This window comes from Mirounga angustirostris, unplaced genomic scaffold (assembly GCF_029215605.1).
Source record: "Mirounga angustirostris isolate CCGP_5_RB_7025 unplaced genomic scaffold, mMirAng1.0.hap1 SCAF_14, whole genome shotgun sequence".
Lineage (NCBI taxonomy): Eukaryota > Metazoa > Chordata > Mammalia > Carnivora > Phocidae > Mirounga > Mirounga angustirostris.
In genome coordinates, this window is record NW_026991722.1 from 16907734 (window position 1) to 16932599 (window position 24866).

Below are 24866 nucleotides of genomic sequence, written 5' to 3' on the forward strand. Positions count from 1 at the left end.
AAAAGCACCTCTTTTATGGGCAAACCAAAAAACTGATTTATCCAATTACAGAGAATCAGTGAAACTTTTGCTTAACATCGTGATGTGAAAGATAGGACACCTGATAAGGAACCACAAATGGCACTGTCCTATTTTGGTTACTTTGTGACATTTCAGTAACTTACCATCCAAAAGTTTGCCATGAAATACTGCCAGACCAGCAACTCTTCCAATGAAAGTAAAATAGGACAAATGGTCTTCATTACAGAGGCCTGAATTGGGGTTGATCTGAAGTGTGTAGTTGTCCCTTTGGGGAGGGAGAGACAGGTAAAGCACAATCATACTTTTAAATAAGAAATTCAATGACCTGAATTCTCCTTTGCCACCGGTCCTTTGACTTGCACAGTGCACCTGCAAACATTCTGTACCCAATGGGAAAAGGCGTAACAGCCAGAGAACACGACTTACTGTTTAGTTAGCCCCTTTGTGACTGACTGAGGTCTAACAGAGCAAGTGCACATGCCCTATGTAAGTCACACCACCATAAACTGTTGATATTTGACTACCTTTGCTCTATAAAAAATGTCAATTGCATATGGTTCAGTCAAATATTTTGGGAGGACGAGAAACACCATGTAACGGAGGGGCCATGTGTCGACTGCCAATGATGTGAGTACTACAGGTTTTCTCTGTGAGGATGAGGGTTAATTCCTTTGAGAGACTTTTGGGTTTGGAGATTAAAAGTTTTTCTGATGGACCCAACCCTTGGTCTGACCACCACTCTGCTCCGAAAGGCTCCAAGGGCACTGGGAGTAGCATTTAGCTGTCTCAACAATACAAACTTCGAAATGTTCACATTTATCTAATCATCCTTCTTTGGTCTCAAGATCTTGAGGATCGGTGGTTTTCAAACTGGGCTCCACAGATTCCCTGGGCGGGGAGGGGGGGGGGTCTCTCTGGGAATGTGGGTGAGAGATAAGGGTCTCGCCTCCCTACCCTGCCCTCCACTTCAACGGTTTTATCAATTTCACATAGCAGGCTTTCTCATGGGACTGGGGAACAACAACAAAAAAACAAAATGGGAATTCTTGGCTAGAGCAACCAAGGAGAGCTCCCAGGAGAGAGGCATCAGGCAGATGATGCGGGAGAACCCATGTCCCTTGACAGCACAGGTTGCCCTTCAGCAAGGTCAACGACTATTCTACTGGGGCCTCAGGTCTAGCTGAAGCCTTTGGAAACGCCACAGCCTGGAAGGAGCTCCCGGCCTTGTAAGTCGTGGGTGTCTGATTCCTGAGAATGCAACTAAATCTGCCTCAGTTTCTGTTTGGTGAAGATGAAATCCCAATACAAGGGAGAATCTGTTTCTTCCCTTACAGGACCAAGACATGGTCCTTTATATCCTGAAGAACGGGTCCTCAAAGTTCGCCATCATTTGCCTCTGAGCAGAACTTCAGAAACTATTCTTGTTCATAACCTGATGATGAGTTCCTGAATTCTGACACTGACAAATCCTCCTGAATTAGCATAACATTACAAATGAAAATTGCCTCTTGTTCCTAACCATGAGTCCCCAGCACATTTTCCATTTCAATTATATGAACCCGAATGACAAGGGAAAAATCATTTTTAGGTGTTCACAGAGTACATTACTTCACCATGTAGAGTCAGAACCTGTTCTAGACTTATGGGGGGAGGGGAGTGCTGAAATCAGCGATGTTAATTCATCTCAAATGACTGAGCCACTCATTCTCCCATTAGGTTTAAATTCATTACTAATTACTTTTTCAGGGCGGGGGGGAGACACATTCTGAGTGCACTCTGCATACTTACGTTGCAGAGTACTCAAAAAGCCCATAGTAGGGGTTGAACATCTCTTTGGACAGTAGGAAGAACCACTCTCTGGCCACACCCCCATAGTCAAGACCTTTCTCTGATTCAAATTCGATCCACAGTCTGGCTTTCAGGACGTCTGGTCTTTTCACAGACATGATTCTCCGATAGGACTCTTCAAAGATGTTATTTCTGTGAAGTTTCATTTCAAACCTATTTGGAATATCAGCCTACACGAAAGAAGAAAACAAGCACGTAATCACACAGCAAATACACATCTTACCTTCGAACAGAGAAAAACAACAAAGAGTAGAAATGATGGCAGTCTTCACATAAACAAGCAGCGACCAAGGGCTCCAACTGAGATTCCCTCCTTCAGGGATTTTATTCACATAGACAGTGAGCCCCACTACGTCCGGGTAAGACACACAGAGCTTGTACCAGAAGCTGTCAGATGGAGCCAGCAACGCATGTGGCACAAGAAACTATGTGGAGCAGAAGACAATCATCCTCTCCCCGCCTTTTATAAACAACCGTGAGGCTCCTGTCCACCCACTGGCCACTGAAATATGGTCAACTCTCCATATTGCTTCTGTCGAAGAAAGGGATGTCAGTGCAGGTCATCAAAACCCAGAAAACAATTCCCATCTGGCCCAGTCGAGAGCATTCTCAACTCTGGCAGGGTCTCCAGCTGGTAGATGTGATCCATGATGCCTATAAGCTAATTCTGGTGCCATGAGAAGTGCGACCTCGAGGATCATGCCAGGTTGTGGGAAAGCATGGCAAAGGTCACAGTTAAAGAACATGAACATAAACAAGCACCTGAGCGAAGTTGTGAATCACTGCTGCCTGGAAAAAGGAGGACCAGGGTTAGCCTTGCTCTGACAGTGGATTTGCAGCGGGAGTTTCCCGGCAGGTGACACCCCAGGGGGAGTGCCAGGGCATGACAGGCTCCTATCCACAAAGTCATCCCCAGCTACTGGGGGACATGTAGGTTACTCACTAAATAACACTGAGGAATTTTATGTGTATGTATCAGAGTCACTTTCTTTCTCTTTTTTAAATTTTATTTATTTATTTGACAGAGAGAGCGAGCGAGAGAGGGAACACAAGCAGGGGGAGTGGGAGAGGGAGAATCAGGCTTCCCGCTGAGCAGGGAGCCTGATGTGGGGCTCGATCCCAGGACCCTGGGATCATGACCTGAGCTGAAGGCAGACGCTTAACGACTGAGCCACCCAGGTGCCCCTCAGAGTCACTTTCAAGGCAGTTATCCAAGAGCTATTTGAATCAGCACGCTGGGAGGGAGAGGACCCAACGTGGGAGCTCCTGACGCACAGACTGTCTCGTGCACCTGCATGTCCCCAGTGCCTTGGCCACTGCGGAGGCCCAGAAAAGAGGCATCAGCCAAAGGCATGGAATGGGAGAGACCACGACGGAGCCCGGGCAGACTGGGGTGAGGGGAGTTGTGCCCAATACTCTCCTCTTCCCAAGGGGAGGAAGCCAAGAAACAGTGGTCGGTGCAGAAACCATGCGTGCGCACATTGAGGGGAAAACTGGTAAAACCTGCACCAGAGAAGTGACGTCAGACAGTAAGACAGAAGACACGGTGCTGAAGATCTGGGGAGGATGTGCCAGGAGAAAATGTAATACTGTGATTTAAATCTTGGCCTGTAAAAACCTCATAGGGTTTCTCAGTTTTGTAAAAACCTCACAAGGTTTCCCACTGAGAATTTTATTTTATTATTATTTTTTTAAAAGATTTTATTTATTTATTTGACAGAGAGAGACACAGCGAGAGAGGGAACACAAGCAGGGGGAGAGGGAGAGGGAGAAGGAGGCTTCCCGCCGAGCAGGGAGCCCGATGCGGGGCTCGATCCCAGGACCCTGGGATCACGACCTGAGCTAAAGGCAGATGCTTAACGACTGAGCCACCCAGGCGCCCCCCCACTGAGAATTTTAATCTGAAAATTATACTCACTCTTAACAGGCCAAATATTATAATTTAGTATTGTAAATTATATTTGTGTTATAAATATAATTAAAACTATACTTTTGAATTGGGAGGGAAGGATGGGAACATTTTTCTGAGTAGGGTCTAGGTTTTATGATGATGACCGCAGGCTTCTCCACACCTTTTTGACTAGGTCCCGAATTATTTTATATCCCACTAAAATCATTTTTATCTTGTTATGTATTACATAAGAAATTACCATTCAGGTTGATTTGATATGTAATACTAAGTTTGTCTTCACTTACCAGGTCTCTTAAAAAGAAAATTCAGATTGAAGATCCAGGTGGATCAAAGTGCAATGGGAAAAGGAAGGTAACATTTTTAGTATACACATAAAGGTAACACACAAGTTGTTCTCACTGAAGTAACTTTGGCAACTTACAGATGACTAAAACAGCATTTTTGGAAGACATGTTACTCACAGGTTTCTTTAATTTCTTCCTAAAGTAGTCATATTTCTGTTTAAATTCTCTGGAGTAAGGAACAGCCTGGAAGATAAATTTATAAATATAGATAAACAATACACTTGAAATTTTATGTATACTGAGCCAACATTCACAGAATTTCACAAATCATAAACCTTAAAATTCTCACTCTCCATATTATCACTGAAATGTATATAATGTCTACATAGTACATGGGAAAGTTCTAGAAATGACTGAGGCTAATCAGCACTGTATGGGGGGGGCTTTCACCCCTGAAAACAACTGTACTGATATTCAAGAAATGATTTTTAAGGGATATGCCACATAAACCAAATATACTGTCCATGTGACTTCTGTCTAAATGGGAATCAGGGTGTAACCTTGTTGTTGTTGTTGTTGTTGCAAGTTTAGATAAAAGTTACTGGCTATGATTCTTTAACACAAAACCCAAAATGACCTATGTGGTCATTTTGAAAAGACTCTTCATGCTTTTAAAAACCATGGGGAGGAAATAAAATGACAGGAAAGGCCAGTGAACTGATAACCCTTATCAAGGCATATAAAATCAGGTAGAAAGCATTCTGGAAACATCTTCGATTTAGGAGTCAGAAGGTTTGCCTCTTACTAGTTAGTAGTCTTGGGCAGGGATTTCTTTAAATCTGGAATGGCTTATCTAGGAAGCAGAGTGATGGTACCAAAGGTGTGGGTTCGGTAACTGAGTTAAGCTTTCATTACTCAAAGTTCTGTAATCTATCCTGGCGAAGTAATAACCTTTTAATGTAGTCATTTATATTTTTTACTTCCTATGTTGTAAAGTAGCTTACAATATCTGAGAGCCAGAGCCCTGACTTCAGGCTACTGAAAAGGCTTCTAATTTTTTTTATGAAGCAGAAAAGATTGGCTTTTGCACACACATGGACATAACTGGGACAGCTCATACTCAGAAAAACTTGTTGCTTTTTCACAAATAGTATGAATTTGGGCAAGAACAGTTCTGCTGATATCGTTTTGGGCTAAGTTAACAAAATATACTGATCCTTAGTAAAGTGTCTCCAGACTCCAAGCCTAACACCACCTTATACTTTCAGAAAGAGGAGAAGTGAGGAACCAAAGCTTCCCCTCCTTCATACTATTTTAAGACACAATCACACAAACAATAAGCCAAAACAAAAGTAACCACTCTTATAGAAAACAATAATCATGTCAGTGTTTTGCTTTGTAACTCAAGAACAATAAAGACAATGTGTTTATATATCCAAAGAACATTGTACAGACAATTTATGGGTACCTCGGGTCTGCTCTTAGTTTTAAAGCCATTCTTCATTTGATTTTCCATTGGGCACTAGATTTGACCACATATCACATTTATTTGGGGCCGTGTTTAGTCTGACGATACCATGTATGAATCCTTATTCTAGAAAATGTAGAAATTTTGCCAATATCTGGACAACCACCACAGTGAGGGAAAGGATACCATGTTCTGACAAAAGCCATGTCATGTTTTTGGCCCCACTAACACTACAGCCCATCACAAACTAAGATGTCCTGTATATTCGCTCTTTGGTGGTTCCTCCGCTGATTCATTCTACAGCTATTTCTTGAGCACCTACTGTGTGCCAGGCATTTCAGGTGCTAGGGAAGTAATGGTGCATCAACCAAAGATTTCTTCCCCTGTGCCCTCCTGGAGCCTGCAAGCTACTGTGTGCAAGTGGAAGCAGGAAATAAATGAAGAGTGGTGAATGTTTTGAGGAAAAGCTGAGAGCGAGCTCTCGGCAGGCTACGATACGAGCGGTCAGGGAAGGCAAGCTCTGAGGAAGGGACATCTGAGCCGAACCCAGAGTGACAGGAGGGAATAAATCACTAGAAAGCAGTGTGTGTAAAGTCTCGAGAAGGAAAGTGTTCGGCTGATGCTCTTAGCTACGCTCAACTGTGACAGAGGGAACGTAAGCTGAAAAAAGGTTAGGTCCTTTCACTACCTCAGGCCAGCTTCGGCGGACCTGGCTTGTAAGGCGGACTCCCGTGCCAGCCAGCCATGTGACGGACCCTCCGGACGACGGAATCTCTTCACGTTAAGAAGAAATGGACCCGAAGCACTTCAAGGCTCTTCCATTTCCAAAAATCTGTGATTCCCAGCCTATTATTTTTTGGTTTTGTGTCCTCCCCCGAAAATGTTGAAGAAAGGCTTAAAATACAAGTTCAAGAGTCTTAAGTCAAGGGGAGGGGGAGGGGGCATATTTTAAAATGTTGCCCCCAGCCTATGCTCTCTACTCCCCTGTCCGACTTGTCACTGGGGGGTGCCGATTACATGTGGGTGGAAAAAAAATGCTGAGATATTTCTGGTCTTTCTTCTTCTGGGGAACGAGGCATGAAAATGGAAAAATCCTGATCCTCCTCCAATACTTATCTTTTCTCTCTAGAGAGAGTTCTTATGAGTAAGAAGAAGTGGAATAAGGAGGTTTTTACAATCTCCTCCTCAACAGAAGCTCACAGAGTAGCAGGACAAAGACATCCATACCGCGGAGCCTCTGAAGACACTTCCAAGGGTGGTCCATGTCTTGTACTGGACAGGCCAGATTGTTGACTCGCTCTTGAAAATTTGGCATCTTATTTTCTTATGTACAATGGAACTTACAAAATTAAGCCTGCATCAGAACTTAACACGTCTGTTGATTCAAGCCCTTCGCTCTTTCTTAAATAGGTTTTCTATTCTGAGCACAGTGATGTGCTGACTTATTGGAGAAGTCGGGTCTGAACGTTTTCGCGTCGTTCTAGCCCACCCGGTGCCGGGGCTCCTTACGGAGGACGGCTCGCGTCCGACACGGAGACACGGGTGGGGTCAGTACACCTGCAGTTTCACTTCGACTTTTGGCATTTGCTGGAACTAAGGGCGACACAATTAGTTTTCCGAGCTTCTGACAAATTGGGAATAACAACATCTTCCCTGCCTTCCTGAGGGGACTGCTTGGAGTTTTCAAAGCAGCTGATTATAAAGTTCTCGGCCAAGTACAAAGCGTGACACGAACATGAGACCGTATTCATAAGAGTAGCAAGCACGGACAGCACTGGATCACACCTGCATTGGTGATGCTGGGAACACAGAGAGCAGACCGACTTACAGTAATGCTGTGCTGAGCGGCCAGAGGAAGGGACCCCCCTCCCCGAATCTGGGCCATTTTTTAAAACTCGGGGAAAAAGAGAAATTCGAGGTTCCAGATCAGCAGAAAGACTTAAAATTAAAGAAGTGGGCATTGGACCTAGACTGGGTGCTTGGGCTGGGGTTTTAAACCACAGACGGGGGACACAGAAGTTGGCCTACAGTCTGTACGACCTAGGGAGTAAGAGCAGAGTTCCTTGCTTAAAACCTGCAACTGACATGGGGACAAGAAAACTACCCGCCAGCCCAGGAAAGTCGTAAGGAAGCTTACCTTCTGTCCAGGACCACAAACGAGAGAAAAACAAAAAGAAACAGACCTGTAATAAATTCATACTCTAAGCCTACACCAAAGTGGGTATGAAGTCCACAGTTATATTAACTGGGCCTGCATGATCCCAAGCTAAGAAGTTAACGGTAAATACAGGTCAGGTCTTATAAATGCCTCATGGCGGGGGGAGGGGGGGGAAGAAAAAAAGAAAAAAACAAAGATGAGCGCACACACACAAATTATAAACTGAACTAAACTGAACTACCATTGAGGAGAGTCTACAGACATAACATGTGGCAGATTTAGTGCCCCTATGGCCAGAGATAACAGAATAATCTGAAAGAGGATATGAAATAAGCATTTTAAGAATGATTAGAGAGCTAAGTATGAATTAAAAAAGAAAATAAAAATAAAAAATGGAAGAACATGATAGAATATACAGTAACTGAAAAGACCAAGCAAATTTAAAAAGACCCACTAGAACGATGAGTAATTAAACACAGTTAATGAAGTAACAGACACAATGAACTGGTAAAGGGTAGGTTATAAAAAGCTTAAAAAAGAATTAGCTGGAAGAGCTAAGCCCACAATACAGCAATGAAGAGAGCTAGAGATGGAGGGAGGGAGAGAGAGACCGAGAGAAAGTGAGAGAGCGAGAGAGAGATGGAAAACTGGAAAACTAAGAGATTAGGAAGACAGAAGGTAAAGGTGAATCACATACCCAGTAATTCTACTGGTACAGATAACCAGGAAGAATGGCAAAGATACAGTATGTGAGAAGTAACTGCCAAGAATCTTCCAGAATGGAGGGAAGACAGGGTCCTCATATTGAAGAATTACAATGAGTCCAAAGCAGAATCAATATAAAGAAATCCACGCTTAGGTTCCTGAGAGTAAAATTATACAACACCAAAGTCACAGAGAAAATTCAAAACTGCGAGAGAAAAGAAAGATTTACCCATCAGAAAAATGCCAATCAACAACAAGCTTCTCAACAGTTGTGGAGGCCAGAAGACAAGAAAGAAGATCTCCAAAGTATTAGGAAAATAACTGTTAGTCAAGCCTTCTAAAGCTGAACTGTCATTTAACAGAGAGGTCAGATAAGCCTTCTCTCTCAGACTAAGAGCTTCCCACTCTCAGACAGTGCTGCTCAAGGGGGTATCACCACCCCTGGGAGGGTGTGCCCAAACACAGATTGCTGGACCCACCCCCAACATCACTGATTTTCAGTAGGCCTGGCTTGGGACTCCCAAATTTTTTCTAACAAGTTTCCAGACGATTCTGATGCTGCCGATCTGTAGACTCTGAGAATCCGGAACCATACTTCATTCAGAAGATAACCTGGAAACAGCAGGTGTAAGAAGTGATGGTGGGCAAAGAAATCTGCCTACATATAAGGGAAGGAAATAAGCCGTGCTGTTGAGAACAAAGATAAAATACCAATGGCTGTTTGGGAAGTTTTAAAATGTTGCTGAACAATGGAAAGTAAGTGGGAAGAATGGCATGAGAGGTCCCTCAAGTCCCATCTTGCTCAGGAGGAGAGAGCAATTAATTTTGTCATGAAGTACGTTGGTTAAAAACGTTAATGTAAGCACTGAAAGCACAGAAATAGAAAATACAACTTCCAAGCAAATACAGAAAATGAAAGAAAATAAAGGGCACTTTATCAATCTAATAGAAGGTAAGAAAAGAGAAAAAATACAGCTAACTGAGAGGGAGAAAAGACATACCAGGCAGGTACTAAGGAAGAGAAAGTGAATGTAACTGACTGATAAAGCCATGCTTGCCATCAGAGAGTCTGACACCACTGTCTTGGGTAGACAGAACAGCCAGGAAAAAAAAGCAGTGATGCAAATGAGTAATTTGAACACCATATGCTTGATTTAATGGACATATAAAGAACTCTATACCCAACAAAGACAGAATACACATTCTTTTCAAACACAAAAGGAACATTTATAAAAAATGGCCAAGCTGCCAAGGAAGTTTCAAATATCTGGTAATCAATATTCCATAGATAATATTCTCTGACCACAAAGCAGTAAAATTAGAAAATTAGTAAGAAATGGATAGGCAAAAACCCTTCCATACTCTTAGAAACGAAAAGCACGTTCTAAATAACTTAAAAGTCAAGGAGAGAAAGAAATCATGGAAATTACCAAATATTCAGAACTGAATGACAACAAAAGCCAGCTGTCTACATTAAGTGGGTAATTACCTAAATACACATGCTCTTCCTGAAAGAAGTATCCCTACTACTAAGGAAAGAGTAAACAAGGCTCTTTTGTTAGTATATTAAAAAAAAAAAAAAAAAGATCTTTCTTTGGGTCAAATTTACTTGGATTTATGATGCTAAACAATTTTCAATAGCAGTAAGAACTAACAGTGTTTGAGTGAAGGTAGATGATCGATAAGTGATAGAGATATTTCAAAAGGCTTCAGAATTATGTCAAAAGTCCTCTGTCACTTGAAAACAGCCTTGATTCCTGAATACGTTTCCCATGATGTAGAAGAGAAAACAGGACTCTAACACCTTATCGTGACTGTGAATATATCAAAAGGAAACCATGGTAGTAAGGCAGGTGTTGAAGTCACATAAAAAGCAGCTGTTTTAACTGAGGTATGATTGGGCACTTTGCGTTACACAGTAGCAAAGCAGCTGAACAAAGCCAATAAACAAATCCAACAAATTAACTAAGGGGATGTCAAGTATCAAGGTATGTTTGCATGGTATTACCTTTTAAGTTTTCAAACAGACTTACCTTTGTAATTCAAAACCTAATTTGAACGGAATCAGATTAAAGCCACAAAAGCAGTATTATAAAAATACCTAACGGCCTCTTAGCTCAGCATTCAATATGCTTTATTTCCTTTTGCTCCTCCGGTTTTTAGCAGATTCCCAAGTTTGCAATGCTTTGCTGATGCCATACGTTTCCTGTAATTCCAAATTAGCTCCCGCACTCATATAAACACTGACCAGAGATGCTGGTACATTCTCTGCCGATGACTGTGACCCATGCGGTATTCGGGACCAAGTCCTTATGAACACAGCGTGTGGCAGTATTTTAAGAGGGTGCTCTACCTAGCTTCCTTTTGCACCCGGTGTATACGTGGGGACTGCGAGGAAGTTAGTGGGTCAACAGAGACAAAAGTTCTTAACTCTGCCAGCTCCAGAGGTTGGCTACAACCTCCCCCAACTTTTCCAGACGTTCCACGCTGGAAGAGAGTCAGAACACAGCTTAAATTCGTTAGCATGCATTTACCACTCTTGGCCAAAAGAAATGACAAAATGCTACAGATACAGGGCTTGGCTTGGTATAAAAAGGAAGAGAGGACATTTTGATTGTTATACCTTTAATCCACCTTTTTACAAAGGAGAAAAGAAAATGTTTAGTTTCTTACCATTAGCAAAGCACTTTCTTTTCCTTTATAGCAAAAGCCCTTCAAAAAGGCAAATGCAGTTGTATCCCACCCGGGAACTCCAGTGAGGAGGAGATGGGGGCGATTCTAAACTAGCCAACCACACCAGGCCCCTGGCACCGGGTAAGCAGTAATACTCAAGAAATACATGTTTAGATGCAAGCCAAATATTACACTGAAGAGTTAAAACTTGAGAATACTGACCGGACCAGTAATAGCTGGGTTCTGCAGTCTTGGGTCTTCCCACTGAGTAATTTTGCTATCTGAAAATTAATGTTTAAAAAAAAAAAAAAAAAATCAGCATATTAGTTCAAATCTATTCTGTGTCAAAAATGTTTTAAAAAGAATTATTTCTGGATTTTTTTCAAAAGCTGTCCCCCAAAATAAATAACTTAGTATTGCAGGGTTAGAAGAGCACCCTATTCTATATGCCAGCCCCCTCTGCCCATACTGTTTAGTTAAAAACACTCCATCGAAAATGCACGACTAAAGCCAAACCATCTATTCACACTGTTTTTGGCAAGAAAATCTGCCAAAATTTCAATTATAAACCCCTGTTCTTTCAAGGATTTATAATTTGATCTTGATTTTTCTTTAACTGAAAAAAGGCATAACAAGTCTTAGTCCCTAAAAAGTTTAACACACACACACACGATTTTTCTCATTTCAAGTACTTTTTTCTTTGCTTATGGCATTGAAAAACTGTTTTCAACTAAGAATCCTACACTGGACAAATGAATAATCCATTACACGTGTCACTCATATGCATGCAAAAATCAGAGCTGCTAAGGAGTCCCAAAAATTGAGCATTAGATAGAGCAAAGAGGACAGATTTAAAGGGTTCCCTTTTGGTCAAGTTGGCGAGAAGTGTGTTCTTTCTTCTAAATGTGTCCGTGCCGGCAAGACTGCTCCATGCCGCCTACACAATTACTCCAGTGGTGTAGGTGGTAAGGTGCCATGGGGACCCTGAATCATGTGGGTTTTCTGACTGTGCACAGGGGTTACTGTGTGTGTGGGAGGCAGGGATGGATTTGTGTGAAAGGGTATGGGGAGGGCAGACTGGGGGAGAATGGGTTCTCTCTGGAGTTTTAGGGAATCTAAGTTGTTAAGAATATTGATTCTGCTTATTTCCTATGTACTCTGTAAATCGATTGATAAGAATAACCATTAAATTTGGGTTTAATGACCGTACCAGGAATTTTTCCAAATCTGGTATATGTAATTATTTTAATGAAAGCAGAGGTCAAGTTTTAAAATCCTGAAGCACATGATTCTGGACTCATGTTGGCAGGAAATGTACGTGAGATGTTTCGATGGTTTTAGAGAACTTTGATGGAAGCAAAAGGCATTTTGGGCCCCTTACCTCATGCATAAGAAATCTGGAAAGTAAAAGTTGCCGTTGTGATGGAGAATAAAAGAAAACCAAATAAAGAGTACAGCTGAGTGATAGCTCCCCGCAGTACAGTCCTATCACCTGGGTACCATCAAAGCAGAAGTAAATTAATGACTACCTACCCATGGCGTCTCCCACATAGTCTGTCCAGTTCCACCCTTGACATGTGCACCCACATTTCCCATGGCGACCTCAAATCCAGCTCTACCAAAACCAAACCCGTAATCTTCCAGGAACAAAACCCGTTCCTGTGTTCCTGTACTCCCAAATGCCAGCATCATAGCGCATTCACTGTTCAGACCCAGCACTGGCTCCATCCCTATCCTCCCTAGCCATTCTCCTCTGACGCTCGCCATTCTGTTCCCCGTCTCACTGAGAAAGCTGCTTTCGGGAGGGCGCATCGCTTCCATGGACTGTGCCCTCTCTTTCCCTGGCCTCGGGCTCACTCATCCCAGTTCAAGCCTTCCTTTGCAGTTCTGCCACAAGGATCTTTCTGAAGAACAAATCCGACCAGTCAGGCCCCTCCAGAAAAACCTCCAGGACCTCCCTCCTGCCTGCAGAAGGGACTCGAGTTCCCACCCCTGGCGGACCCCCTTTGACCTATGTGCAGGACTCCTCTGTGCCCTGGCCATTTGCAGCCCCACCACAGGTCTCGGACTGTGGCCCAGGCCACACACCTTCATACATCTGTATGTTTTCTCCCTCCTGGGGTTGCTCTCCTCAGGCTTTCCTGCATAAATCTGACTCATCACTTGGGATCCATCCGAAAAGTAATCTGTTCCTAAGGTCCTTTTGCAGCCAGCCCCCAGCCCTAGCGCCTGGCCACATAGTGAGCAAGTGTGGTCCTCACCTGTTCTGCTTCTTCAAAGCGGGTTCGTTCCTCTATCCAACACTGCAAATACCTCCTGGGGCTCCCAAGTCTCTATGTGGTTACAATGCAGATCGATTTTATAGCTAAGTATTGTCCATATAGGATATGAATGTGTAGTGGCCATTTACTTACTTTTTCCAGAACTTCTGAGTCTAAACTTGTTTTTTGTCCTCAGACATTGTATTTGAAATAATAAAGGGACAAGAATGAAGGAGAAGAATGAGAAACTCAAGTTAATTTAGCTACTATTAACAGGTTTGGTAAGACTGCTGGCAAGAAAGACAAAAATAGGATTTTACAGCCTCACTGGAATTTTATTTTCTCTTATGGCTCTGATCTGAGACACCTGTGGCCACTGACTCACAGCTGAGGGGCATACCTGGTCTTTAAGAAGAACCACATGACCCCTAAGAGAGGTAGCGATTCAGTTCAAGATCTTCCCTTAACCTTTTACTCCAGGCTCGAGACAGGAGCTATTTGATCAATGTCAATACCTCATCTCTTCTGAAATGACGTCTTTAAGCTGTCCGTTCTGGCAAGAGGAGTGGGAAGGGAGTGAGTTGAGCGCTTGGAGGGACTGGTGGCTAGAATAAGGAACAGCCCATTTAGCAAAACTAACCTCTCCTGCCTCCCAACAAACAGAAACAGGGGAAGCCTGGGGCGGGCATTGTTGCTGCTTCTCCAAGACGAGTTCTCTCCACTTTCCAACCAAGGACATGACCTTCCTCACACCTTCACCACTGACCCTCCATGAATTAACTTCAAGTCACTGTTTATCAAGCATCTACTCTATACTACGAGAACACCACGAGAAAAATAATCTATGATCTTTAATTTCTAACGTACACTGGGATGGACTTTATTGGCAACAGAGTTTTTCTTGTTTTGGGGCCCTTGCATTAAGAACATTCATGAAATTCTTTTCAGGCTGACCTGAACATCAGATCACCAGCCAGAACATGGCCACAATGCTGTGTGAAATATTCTGTGTGTAGCAGAACAAGGTTGTGTTACTGGTTAAGACCTTGTTTTAAGAAAAAGATCTTTATTATTCATACCTACCTTTGAAAACTGAAATTGTAAAGCATAAAAACTAAAAGAGGAATTGTTTTTTGTTCTTGGTGGGAAAAAGAGGTGTGCCCCCTTCCCTTCTTTTAATAAATTATGCTATGAGTAGAATTATAAATAGCATATCAGAGAAAAAAGTGGGGTACACACATTTTATAGCATTTATGGTAGCAGTTTTAGGCTCACTGTAAAATTCTGGACAGCAGGCAAACCCTCAGTAGTTTTACTGGTCAAAGACAAAACTAAACCTACATACCGTGAATTACCGAATTTTAACCAAAGCGTAGCCCCTTCCCCACAAGTGGCTCATTGGTGGACTTTTGATTAAAGAGAATGTAAGGCTGGAGACACCTGGGGCAGACTTGCTAATCTTTAGGAACCAAATGAAAACAAAAGATCAAAACACTACCAACTGCACATACTTCTAAGTAGAACTGCAAACTTCTTTTATTTATTTATTTATTTATTATTTTTATTTTTATTTATTTATATGTCAGATAGAGAGAGAGCATGAGCAGGGGGAGAGGCAGAGGGAGAGGGAGAAGCAGGCTCCCCGCTGAGCAGGAAGCCCGATGCTGGGCTCGATCCCAGGACGCTGGGATCATGACCTGAGCTGAAGGCAGGCGCTTAACCGACTGAGCCACCCAGGCTTCCCCTGCAAACTTCTTTTAAATCTACATTTTTCAGAAGTTCTAAGGGATATACAAATATGTTCCCATGCAGAACATGTTGCCTTAAAAAAAAACAAAACAAACCTAGCTAAAAGCAATACCTTTATCAGTGTAGCTTTTAGTTGAAATGAGAAACCACACATTTATTCGTAAGGTGCTGGAGCAACTATAATACTGTAATTTCAAGATACGAGCTACATGTAGGTTAGCGTGCTGGGTGCAAAGGAACATGCTATGAACAGAAAGCAAGTCAGAGCGGGCTTCTTGCCCAAGACCCTGGACGGCCAGTGCTTAACATGGTGCCTCAAGCGCTGCTCACACACAGATTTCTGACTCAGTTGTAACTTCTAACCCTATTTTCTGTTACTACGGTGTATTTATTAAAAGCGCAATATCAAGGGGTTATTGACCCAAAAAATCTTTTTAATGAAGGGGAAAAAAAAGTTAATAAGTCACAAGATCAAATCGGGTAAAAGCTTGCTGGGCTCCTTTCAAGCAAACTTGGGGTGAATGCACAGTACCGTATGAGGGCACTGAGTCTCTGGCCTCATTCTCTCCACATAACACCTGGCTGCCTGGACAAAGAGTAAAAGGACAAACCTTTCACTATGATATTCGAATGATTCCCTGTCCCCCCGATCCCTTTACCTGCAATGCCTGTGTGTCTATAAAAGAGCTTACTTACTATGGTCAATATAAAACGTTCGGCCATCCAAGTGAATTCTTTCTTCCCAACCAGGCTGGTAGTAGAAGAAAGAGAGAGAATATGAACATTAGCTAACAGTTCCAAAAAATATTAAAAATAAAAATAAATGGCTAAACACTTTAAGGACACTTTCTGACTCTTTTAGGGTACATTGTTACATTAAAAACAGGCCACAAACATTTCAAGTTGATGACAACATCTAGCAACACACTGTATCACATGTTCGCCAGCCTTAGGAGCCTTCACTCACTGTGTGATGAACAGGAACCAGGGCTTGCTATTTCAAAAACTTCAAAGGGCAACTCCAGCATTCCATGGAATAGTTGAGTTTAGGACTGAATAGCTCATTTAATTAAATATTTACCAAGTACTGAAGGGAGGAGGGAGGTTAATTTAAAAATGTCAGAGACAGATGCTTTAGTCCTGCCACCACGTGGCTGAATGACCTAAAGCGGAGATTCTCTGGTGTGGGCTCTCACTCTTTGGACTCAGGGAATAGATGGATATGGGTATTTTTTTCCAACGTAAAGCTGGTATGCCCTCATTACATGAATGGTGCCTACTTGCTATCTGAAACTCAGGAATCCAACACATGAGGACAGCCCGTGATCTTTCACGTCTAATCTCGGTCTCTGGCACTCTCTGGGCTCTTTCCATTTCAACCCAGGAACCAAACAGTTCTGGAGAGGGAGGAATATTTGTGTAAAACCTGATGAATGAAGACCGAACCCTAACCTTCCTAGATTCAAGTTGTGCCATCACATACCACACACCAGGCAACAGAGAGGTTCTTGCGCTTGGAAAATCCCCTTGGAAGAGCTCCCAGCACCCTTCCATTCTACAGGAGTCTTGAGTCTCCCTACCTTCCTGCCCTTGTAAGGCTTTTTGATGTGGGGGGAGGCAGCTGAGAAGGATGTATGGTGAAAGTTTCATTCAAAATCTAATATGGAGTAAATAGAGCTCAACTCCCCAAAGAGAATAAACCGATGAAAAATTATATTTTATAAACAGTCCTCAACAAGGGAGAAAAACTTCAAATATCTGCAGGCTAATGACTTACAGAAACCACCTGTGATCACTTCGGCCTTTTTCTCCCACTGTTCTTAATATTTCTGTTCCAGTGACTGAATTAGCAATATGGATGGAACCCAGTGGTTGCAAAGTTACAAAATAAATGCGTGTTGCCTAACCTATCACATGCAGAGAATGCCTCTTACATCCTAGTTACAAGGTCTACTTTCTCCTAGCCGCTAACAACTCAGAAACCTCTTTCACAAGTATGGGGCATCAGCTGTATGTGCTATTAGAATTCAGCCATGCACCTAATTCTGTGAAGAGATTACTGACCAATGGGACCCCAAACAGCCTGGAGAAAGAGAAGGCCCACAGGGTCTCTCCCTCCACACGGGGCAGATGAATGGATAAACATTTTCAGACTTGTCCCTGCATCTGCAGTGTACTCACAGGGAGAGGGCCGAGGTCATTGGGGTTTAAAGATGCCTTTGACCGCATATGCACTGGAAATTTCAGGCGTGGATCTTCCTGCAAGAAAATGTAGAAGGCAGAGGACATTAAGAGTGACTCTGTGTGTGACGTCATTGGCTCCTCCCCTTCCGGAGCAGGGCCGTCCAAGCCGCACGCTGGCCTGCACGGGGGAGGAGAGGACCTCTCTTTGTGCAGGAAGGCTGGCCGACCAGCTCTTAAGCAAGATTTTACTCTTCTCCTTGTCCTTGGTGAAGGCAGAACGGCTTTAAATAACAGGTGAAGCATTTTCCGCCGAGACGTCTAGCAGGTGAAGAGGAAGAGAGTCCCAGCAGGGAAGTTACTATGGAAACCAGAATGGAGGGTGCTGGAGAAGATGAGGCTCTGTTTTGCAGAGGGGTAGGGAGGACGGTTCGTAAGTCTCTCTTGCTACTGAGCTGTGGTTGAGGGCAGCCAGCCATTCCATCGGGCCTGAGCTTCCTGCTGTGCGCTTCCACCCCTTGATCTACAGCAGAGGATGTGAATCTGATCTGAGGGTCAAGTCCTGTCCCGGCCAGAGTTCGGTGGCCTTGTACTAGAGAACTTTACTGAGATTCCTGATCAAGTTCTGCAAATGAGATTCTCATTTATATCTCAATACTTAAAGTTTGCCAAGGACTTCTCTTAAGGGATATGGCTCACAAGATACTACAAAGAACCAACAAAAGGAAATACGTGCTCTGGCATCTTGGGTCATGCTTTACAACTGACAATTGACAAAGAACAGGCAGATGTCTCATCTTGCAACGGCCCCGTTAGGACGCTGCGCACTCGATCTCTGCTTCTTTAGATGAGGACACTGAGCTGCTGAGACCACGAGAACTTGCCCGGGAGCTCTCACCCAGAGTCTGGGAGCACCTGGGAGCGGCCTCTCACGTACACAGACCCAACGAAAATGCAATGGAACATAGAGAATTCACATTTTAAACTCAAAGATTAGGAAACAAATGATAAAACTCAGAATAGCACATTGTCAACCAAATAAGCCTAAGATTTAAAAAAAAAAAAAAACCCAAACCCCTTTATTTCAATTACATGAAAGACTTTGTTGCTGTCAAATCACTAAAAGGTTTTCTGCCTCACCATTTTCCCAAGGCAACAAGAAAATGAAATAATTGGTATAAACCTTGGAAAATAATAAAACTCACTTTGTGACGGCTAATGGGTATGAAGATGCTCTCAAACTGATTACAGTGATGGTTGCAACATGTTTATTTAATGGTCTATAAACCACTCACTTGTATATTTTAAACAGGTGAACTGTAGGACATGTGAGTTATACTCCAAGAAAGCTGTTAAAAAAATTTCCCAAGTCAACAGCGTGAGCTGTTTGTATCACTGGATTATAACAAAATGACAGATTTTTGGAACTGGCAATGTCTACAAAAAAAACCCTCCAAAATAAAAAAAATAAAACCAACCTTGGCTTTCTATTACCTAGAGCAAACTATTAACTGAAGAAATAAATTGTGCGAGCAGTTTATGATAGATATTGACCCTGAACCTTACTGATAATCCTTTTTGAAGGGTAATCAGAGGAATAAAATAGGTCCAGTATTCTGTCGTATACTGGAACATAAACAGTGCAGTAAACGGACCCACTAAGATTTTGGATTTATAAGGTCCAAGAAGCTGATAATTGGGTAAATATTTGTGACAGGTTGATTGTAGACAGAGGAAAAACTTGCAGCACCCCACTGAGAGCTAGCTCTGAGCTGGACCCGGTGATGCCACAACCACAGGGCACCCCGGGTACCCCCCTCCCAGCCACTGACCGTGCTAGCTTCCGGATGCTGCATGCAAGACCAGCCGTGCCTTGGAATCATACACACGGGCTACTGTGAAAGACAATCAGTAAAAAGCTGGTGATTTCAAGAACACACACAGAAAAGCAGCAGCTGAAGTTACAGACAAGTGCCAGCATGTCGGGACGAGGAGCATGAAGTAGAAAACTCAGTTTTACAGGTCTGCTAAAATGGCCTGGCACGGAACCCCGGAATTCGTAGAATGTGAGAGGGCTGGAGGCCGTTGGGGTCCTATTATTTTATTATACCATCAGAAGTCAAAATAATGGCAGTCAACCGAGAGGGCACTACTGAGCCCACCCTCACAGTGAGTCCCCTGAACTATCAAGGTGGCAGGGACGCCCCCCACCAAGCTGGTGGAGCAGGTGAAGGCAGCCCCACAAGACTCGTGATGACGTTTGGGATGACAATAAGCGGGAATACTAATGACGTCTCAAACGACAGAAATTAACATTAATATAAATGAACAAAATATGCAAAACCCACGTGGGAGTTTCTCCCTGTCCTCAAGCACCATGAGCACATTCTTGCACCATTTCACAACTGCTTCCCTCAATACGATTGGAAGAATTTTTGAACAGAAGGCAAAGATGAACATCTTAAAAAAAAAAAAAAGTTTCCTAGCAGAGTTTTAGAAATATATAAAATATGGGAATGCTGGCTGGTTCAGAGAAACAGCTGTGGTTTTTCCTTCCTGGAAGAAGTCAACAACCATGCCTCAGCTACAATGGGTTTTATTAGAAAACTCATTGGGTAGAAAACAAACCTGCCACTTAATGAAGGTATATTCTTTCTTGCTACAAAAAGAAGCCAATGCTTTGTCCTGGAGAAGATCTAAATACACTCTTACAAATACACTTCCGGCTGCTTCCTTAGCAGGAAGAATGGGCAACCGAAGGCCTCCTGTCATCTGCCCTCAGGCACGTGGAGGCCTCCAGCACGCATCCTTGGCCCTGCTGACCCAGGTGGGGACAGGCTGATGCTCCCTGGATGTGGTCTGACTTTATCCTGGATAGAGTGCTGGCACACTTCGTGCATTACTCGGGTGTGTGAAAGGCTGTGTTTTATAAATAGACTTCAAAGGGAATCAGCCCCTATCAGTGTATATAAGGGAATTGTCGGCCCGTATCTTTTCATGCTGCTAGCTAAATGTAGGAAGCAGGAGCATACACACTGACAGAGGCAGAATGAGTATTTTCATTATTCTCAACCTGTCCTACCAGTTTCTCTTCCTGTTTCCATTATAAAGCTCACATTCTAAGAATAGCTATGCTGTTCGCATTAAAACACACACACACACACACACACACAGAGCGAACCCCCATACCAGCTCCAAACAGATTCTAAGCTGAAAATGGTCTTTACCCTTCCCCCCACCCTTTATCGAAATAAAGAGGTCCTTTAGAAGCGTGCCTTCCACGGAGAGCATTCTGTAGAGGTCTCTGTCTAGAAGGGGTGACGTAGCTGTCCCAGCACATCTGAGCTGAGGGAGGAAGCGTAGTCACTGGTGGAATTTCCAGTGGTTACCTTAAGGGTTTTCAACAGCAGCAACAAAATATTGGTTTAACACATTAAAATGTTAAATGAGTACACGAGTCAACAGCAAGGATCTGGGTGGAAAGGGGCAACTGGAAATTCAAACTGGGTTTCATTCAGCAACGATGCAGGCAATAAATAAAGCTGGTGCGGTTTAAAATAAAACCTGCCCAGCTGTAATTACAGCGCACTTGTGGCCTGAACGTCGGCAAAAAGGTTAGGAGACCTGACTGCTAAGCTGGTTCAAATGACTCCAATCACAGCTTATGCGGGCAAGCCGCAGTGGCTCCGTACGCTAATCCATCCCCTCCGACAACAGTTACCCTATTTCTGGAGCTCCCATTTCTGGCTCAGGGCCAGAAAGCACAGCAGGACAGCCCCAGGTTCCACAGCCATGAGGAAAAAAAGACCTAAAGACCAATCTCTAGGACTGTCTTTTCCAAAGAGCTGCCTATCTTTCATTCTCAACTCGTCCACAATCCTGTAATACTATCTTTGGGCGAAAAGGCACGTTGAACAAAGCGACACGCTAGCCTGTGCCTTAGGAGTAGTTATGAGGTTGCTAAATGAAATGTCACCAGATCTCAGAGATGAATTCCCCTGGCAGGCTACCCCCTTACCTCTGAAGAGGAAGAACTTTTAGAGTGGTTCTCAATAAGGAGTGTTGAAGCTCTGTGGGGGCATTTCTGGTTATCCCTGTGGCAGGGGGAGATGGGGGAATGGTGGCTATTAGCCTTTGGTGGCAGGAGCCAAGGATGCTGGATGCCCTGCCAAGAAAGGCATGGTCCTACCCCAAATGCAGAGAATGTTCTCGTGGAGACAGGCTGCCTCACGATCAACTGGATTTTAGAGATTTTAGAGAGTGAGCCCTTTAGGGACTCAGTGAACATACACCATGGGCAAAGTGTGAGCGGCAATCTAGGCCACTTTGGTCCAGGCCTCTTTCCTAACACAATACTACTGTTCTATCAACTGTACTCACTTGGGGGTCTTCACTAGAAATGGGAATTTAAAGCACGTGTTCACTGGTAGCCTAAGATTGCATGGCTGGGCCAGCGACCATCACCCAAACTCAACCAGCTTTCACACACCGTCCGTTCTAAGCAAGCAGTACAGATGACAGAAGGACAGAGTTAAGCTCTGTACCCGGAGAATTAGGCAGGGATACAAGGGACAGGAAGAAGAGCAAAACCTCCTGTAGCATCAGAAATAGAAACAAGAACACCAAGTTCGGTTTAATCATAGGTCGAGAGATCAACACAATAGAAATATAGCACTGACTTCTAAAAAAGAACTACAGGCTACATTAAATAAGACACCATGAATTCAGCTGAAGGCATGAAGGATGGACTGAGGCATACAGAGATACTCATATGCACCTCTGACTCATCTCATCGTGTTCGTTAATACAATCTCCTCTGCAGGATTCAGGGGCACATGGGAGAGTGACATGATCAGAAAAATCAATTTTGACAAAACGTTCACCAAAAAGAGCCATCGAATTTACAACCAAAGTCCTCAGTACACCTCTTAACCCCCAACAAAGGAATGAGACAGAGCACAGGAGTATAAAAACACGAATCTGACGTGAACAACGAAGACTAAAAGGACACATCAAATCAAGGTGATCATGTCAATAGAAATGCAGAAAGAAACTGATGAGAAGAAATGATTAAAAAAAGATTAGAGCTCCTAATAAAATTACAGCAACGTGGGAAATGAAACCGTGACATCAAATTCCTGGCCCCGGGGAGCATGACACCTTTCTCCCCAATATGGTAAAGTGTCAGGACTAGAGCTTTCCAGGAGTCCTATGAAGGAAAGGTGCCCATCCTGGCACCAATCCCACAGGCAGCCACACGCCTGCGCCCAGAAGCCTCCTCCCCGTGCCCCCCTCCCCCCACCGGCCCACACAAGCCGAGTCTAGATGTAGACTGAGGAGGCCCCCTCGGGGCCATGCTTCGGGGTCAGGGAAATTTCCCTCCAAGAACCAGGGCTCCTGAGTAAGGAAATGCAGGAATCAATGGCAGACCTCGTGACAAAAATGGAACCAAATAAAAGCGGCAGCCTTACCCACGTCGTAGTCTTTGTGTTATGGTCAATGAAGAAGGGCCGACCGTTGGGTGCTATCCTCATTTCCCAGCCGGGCGGCAGGAAGCTCTGTGTGACTTTGTGTTGTGGTTTGGGGGAGTTGTAAGGTGATGGCTGTGGGGACTGTGGGTTGGAAAGGGTATCTTTCACAGCCCGGCGTATGGGCGAATCCTTGGCACCCTAAGGAATAACAACGAGCATTAGAACTCTTACCAGGTGCTATTGTGGAGGTATCAAAATGAACCTGGGTACACAAGGAACGCTCCTCTTTGGCGAGGCACGAGGGAGAGAGGCTCCTGAAACCTGTTTCTGTCATCCATTTACTTTGCAACTGATCTAACTTTCGAAGTTTTTCGGCTGGTTAAACACATGAACATATCAAGTACTTATAACCAAGGTCCGTGGACAGCTATTCAGTGCACACCCAAAACACTGTTCTGAACTGAACATGATAGATGGTATTTTACAGAGGGTGGAGGAACACACGCCCCTGCTCTTACTGAGCTCACAGTCTAATGAAGACGGGGTTGGCAATTTTGAGAGCCCAGAAAGAAAACCCTGTCCCCACGGACCAGCACGGCTGCTACCCACGGCATTCACATCCCCGTTCGGAAGTGATCACAGCCACGCCCCGTCATCAGCACCGGGAGCCCCGGGATTGGGCCCACGGCTAGCTCTCAAGACACGGTCAAGTTCAGAACTTCAACGTTCGCTCTCTGGCTTCTCTAACTCAGACATTTGTGATACGAAGGGATGGCACCAACACAAACAGGAGAGAGCACAAGCAGATGCCCCGTGATGGCTTCGAGATGTGAGTGTACCCATACAATGACAGGCCCTACAGTCGAGGGGAAAAAAAAATGATCCAAGCAACAGCTGTTTTAAAAGGCAACGTAAGCATTGGTATTTGAGAGTTATTTATGCAGTCAAGAGCGAAACACAACGAGAGTGGAGAAAGTTCGGAAGAGAGGTGTCCCCTTCCAGCACAAGGACCGTGGCGGCAGCCAAATGAGAATGGGACTCAGGTGGGAGGCCACAGGGGCGAGCCAGGCGGCACAGAGAAGCATGAAGTAAGGATGAGGGAAGACTGCATGAGAGCGCCCTGCACCACGGACACCACGACTGGTCAGAGAGAGGATGGGGGCTGCAAACCTCAAACCCAAGTGAGATGAGCAAGGAGAATGAGAAGTCCCGGGAGAGAGCGACCCGGTTAGAGGATGAGGCAGCCTTCTCACCTCCAGTGGGGCAGATAAGGTTACAGTCGGCGAGCTGAGGCTACGGGGCCGGCGGATCTGAGGCTCGATTAGGTGGTTGTTACTGTTTGTGGCGGATCCGGACGCACCATCTTCAGCGAGCTATTTTGGAGGCAAAAACAAGTTAGCTTCACGGGAGGATCCCCCGTGCATGTGATTAGGAGCGTGGACCCAAACAACAATGCAGCCAGCACTAATAAGAGGTCTGGCCTATTTCAGGCGTGGAGGAAATGATTAAACATAATAATGGGGGCAAGGATGGAGGAACACATTCAAAGGAAATAGAAATGAATCACTAAGCCCAGCATAAAAACCAGCCTCGGGAATAAAGGGGGCTGGGAGAGAAGCTACACACTGTGACAGGCTCTTACTGACAGCATCTTTCACGTCCCACTTTAAAACCGCATCTAGGGATGGACTGACTGGAGGACCGAATTCTTCCTCAGGCAAATAGCAGACTTAGAGTCACATGTTTTCTTTGTGAGAAAAATTTTCTTAAACATGGGTTCTTTAGAACAATACATTCACACTGGGAACAGCGAGCTCATGTCCACTTCGGCTTCTATGGCCTGTGATTTTAAGTTGTAGGATGATCTGCGTACCTGCATGATAGGTCGAGTCCAAGTTGTGGTTCGATTGTTATGATTGACATAGTATGTGCGTCCCTTAGCATCTTTTCTTTCTTCCCAGCCTGAAGGTAGGCCCGGCGTGGTGTGTGCATAGGCCACGGATGGCTGTTTGTGTAAGAAATCATTATTATTTAATAGCCTGCAGTTGCTTTCTGATCAGTTTAATAAAGGAATGTACATCCAGAGAATTAGTTGTTCTAGACCACGTAATTTAATTTCACTTGTACCAAAAACA

General features: G+C 44.0%; 1 protein-coding gene across 10 annotated transcripts in view; it reads right to left on the reverse strand.

Annotated features, from left to right (window-relative positions):
- Positions 1-24866, reverse strand: part of NEDD4L (NEDD4 like E3 ubiquitin protein ligase) — a 335626-nt gene that overhangs the window by 24731 nt on the left and 286029 nt on the right. For 8 of the 10 annotated variants that reach the window (XM_064578837.1, XM_064578835.1, XM_045886636.3 and 5 more), the window contains 10 exons: positions 24605-24736; positions 23985-24104; positions 22732-22929; positions 17261-17338; positions 15776-15830; positions 15612-15665; positions 11292-11350; positions 4243-4308; positions 1810-2039; positions 165-286 (listed from right to left, as the gene is read on the reverse strand). In XM_064578837.1, the coding sequence (XP_064434907.1) occupies positions 165-286; positions 1810-2039; positions 4243-4308; positions 11292-11350; positions 15612-15665; positions 15776-15830; positions 17261-17338; positions 22732-22929; positions 23985-24104; positions 24605-24736 (1114 nt within the window). The remainder of the gene's footprint in view (positions 1-164; positions 287-1809; positions 2040-4242; positions 4309-11291; positions 11351-15611; positions 15666-15775; positions 15831-17260; positions 17339-22731; positions 22930-23984; positions 24105-24604; positions 24737-24866) is intronic. The other 2 variants (XM_045886634.3, XM_045886631.3) reach the window with 1 other exon arrangement.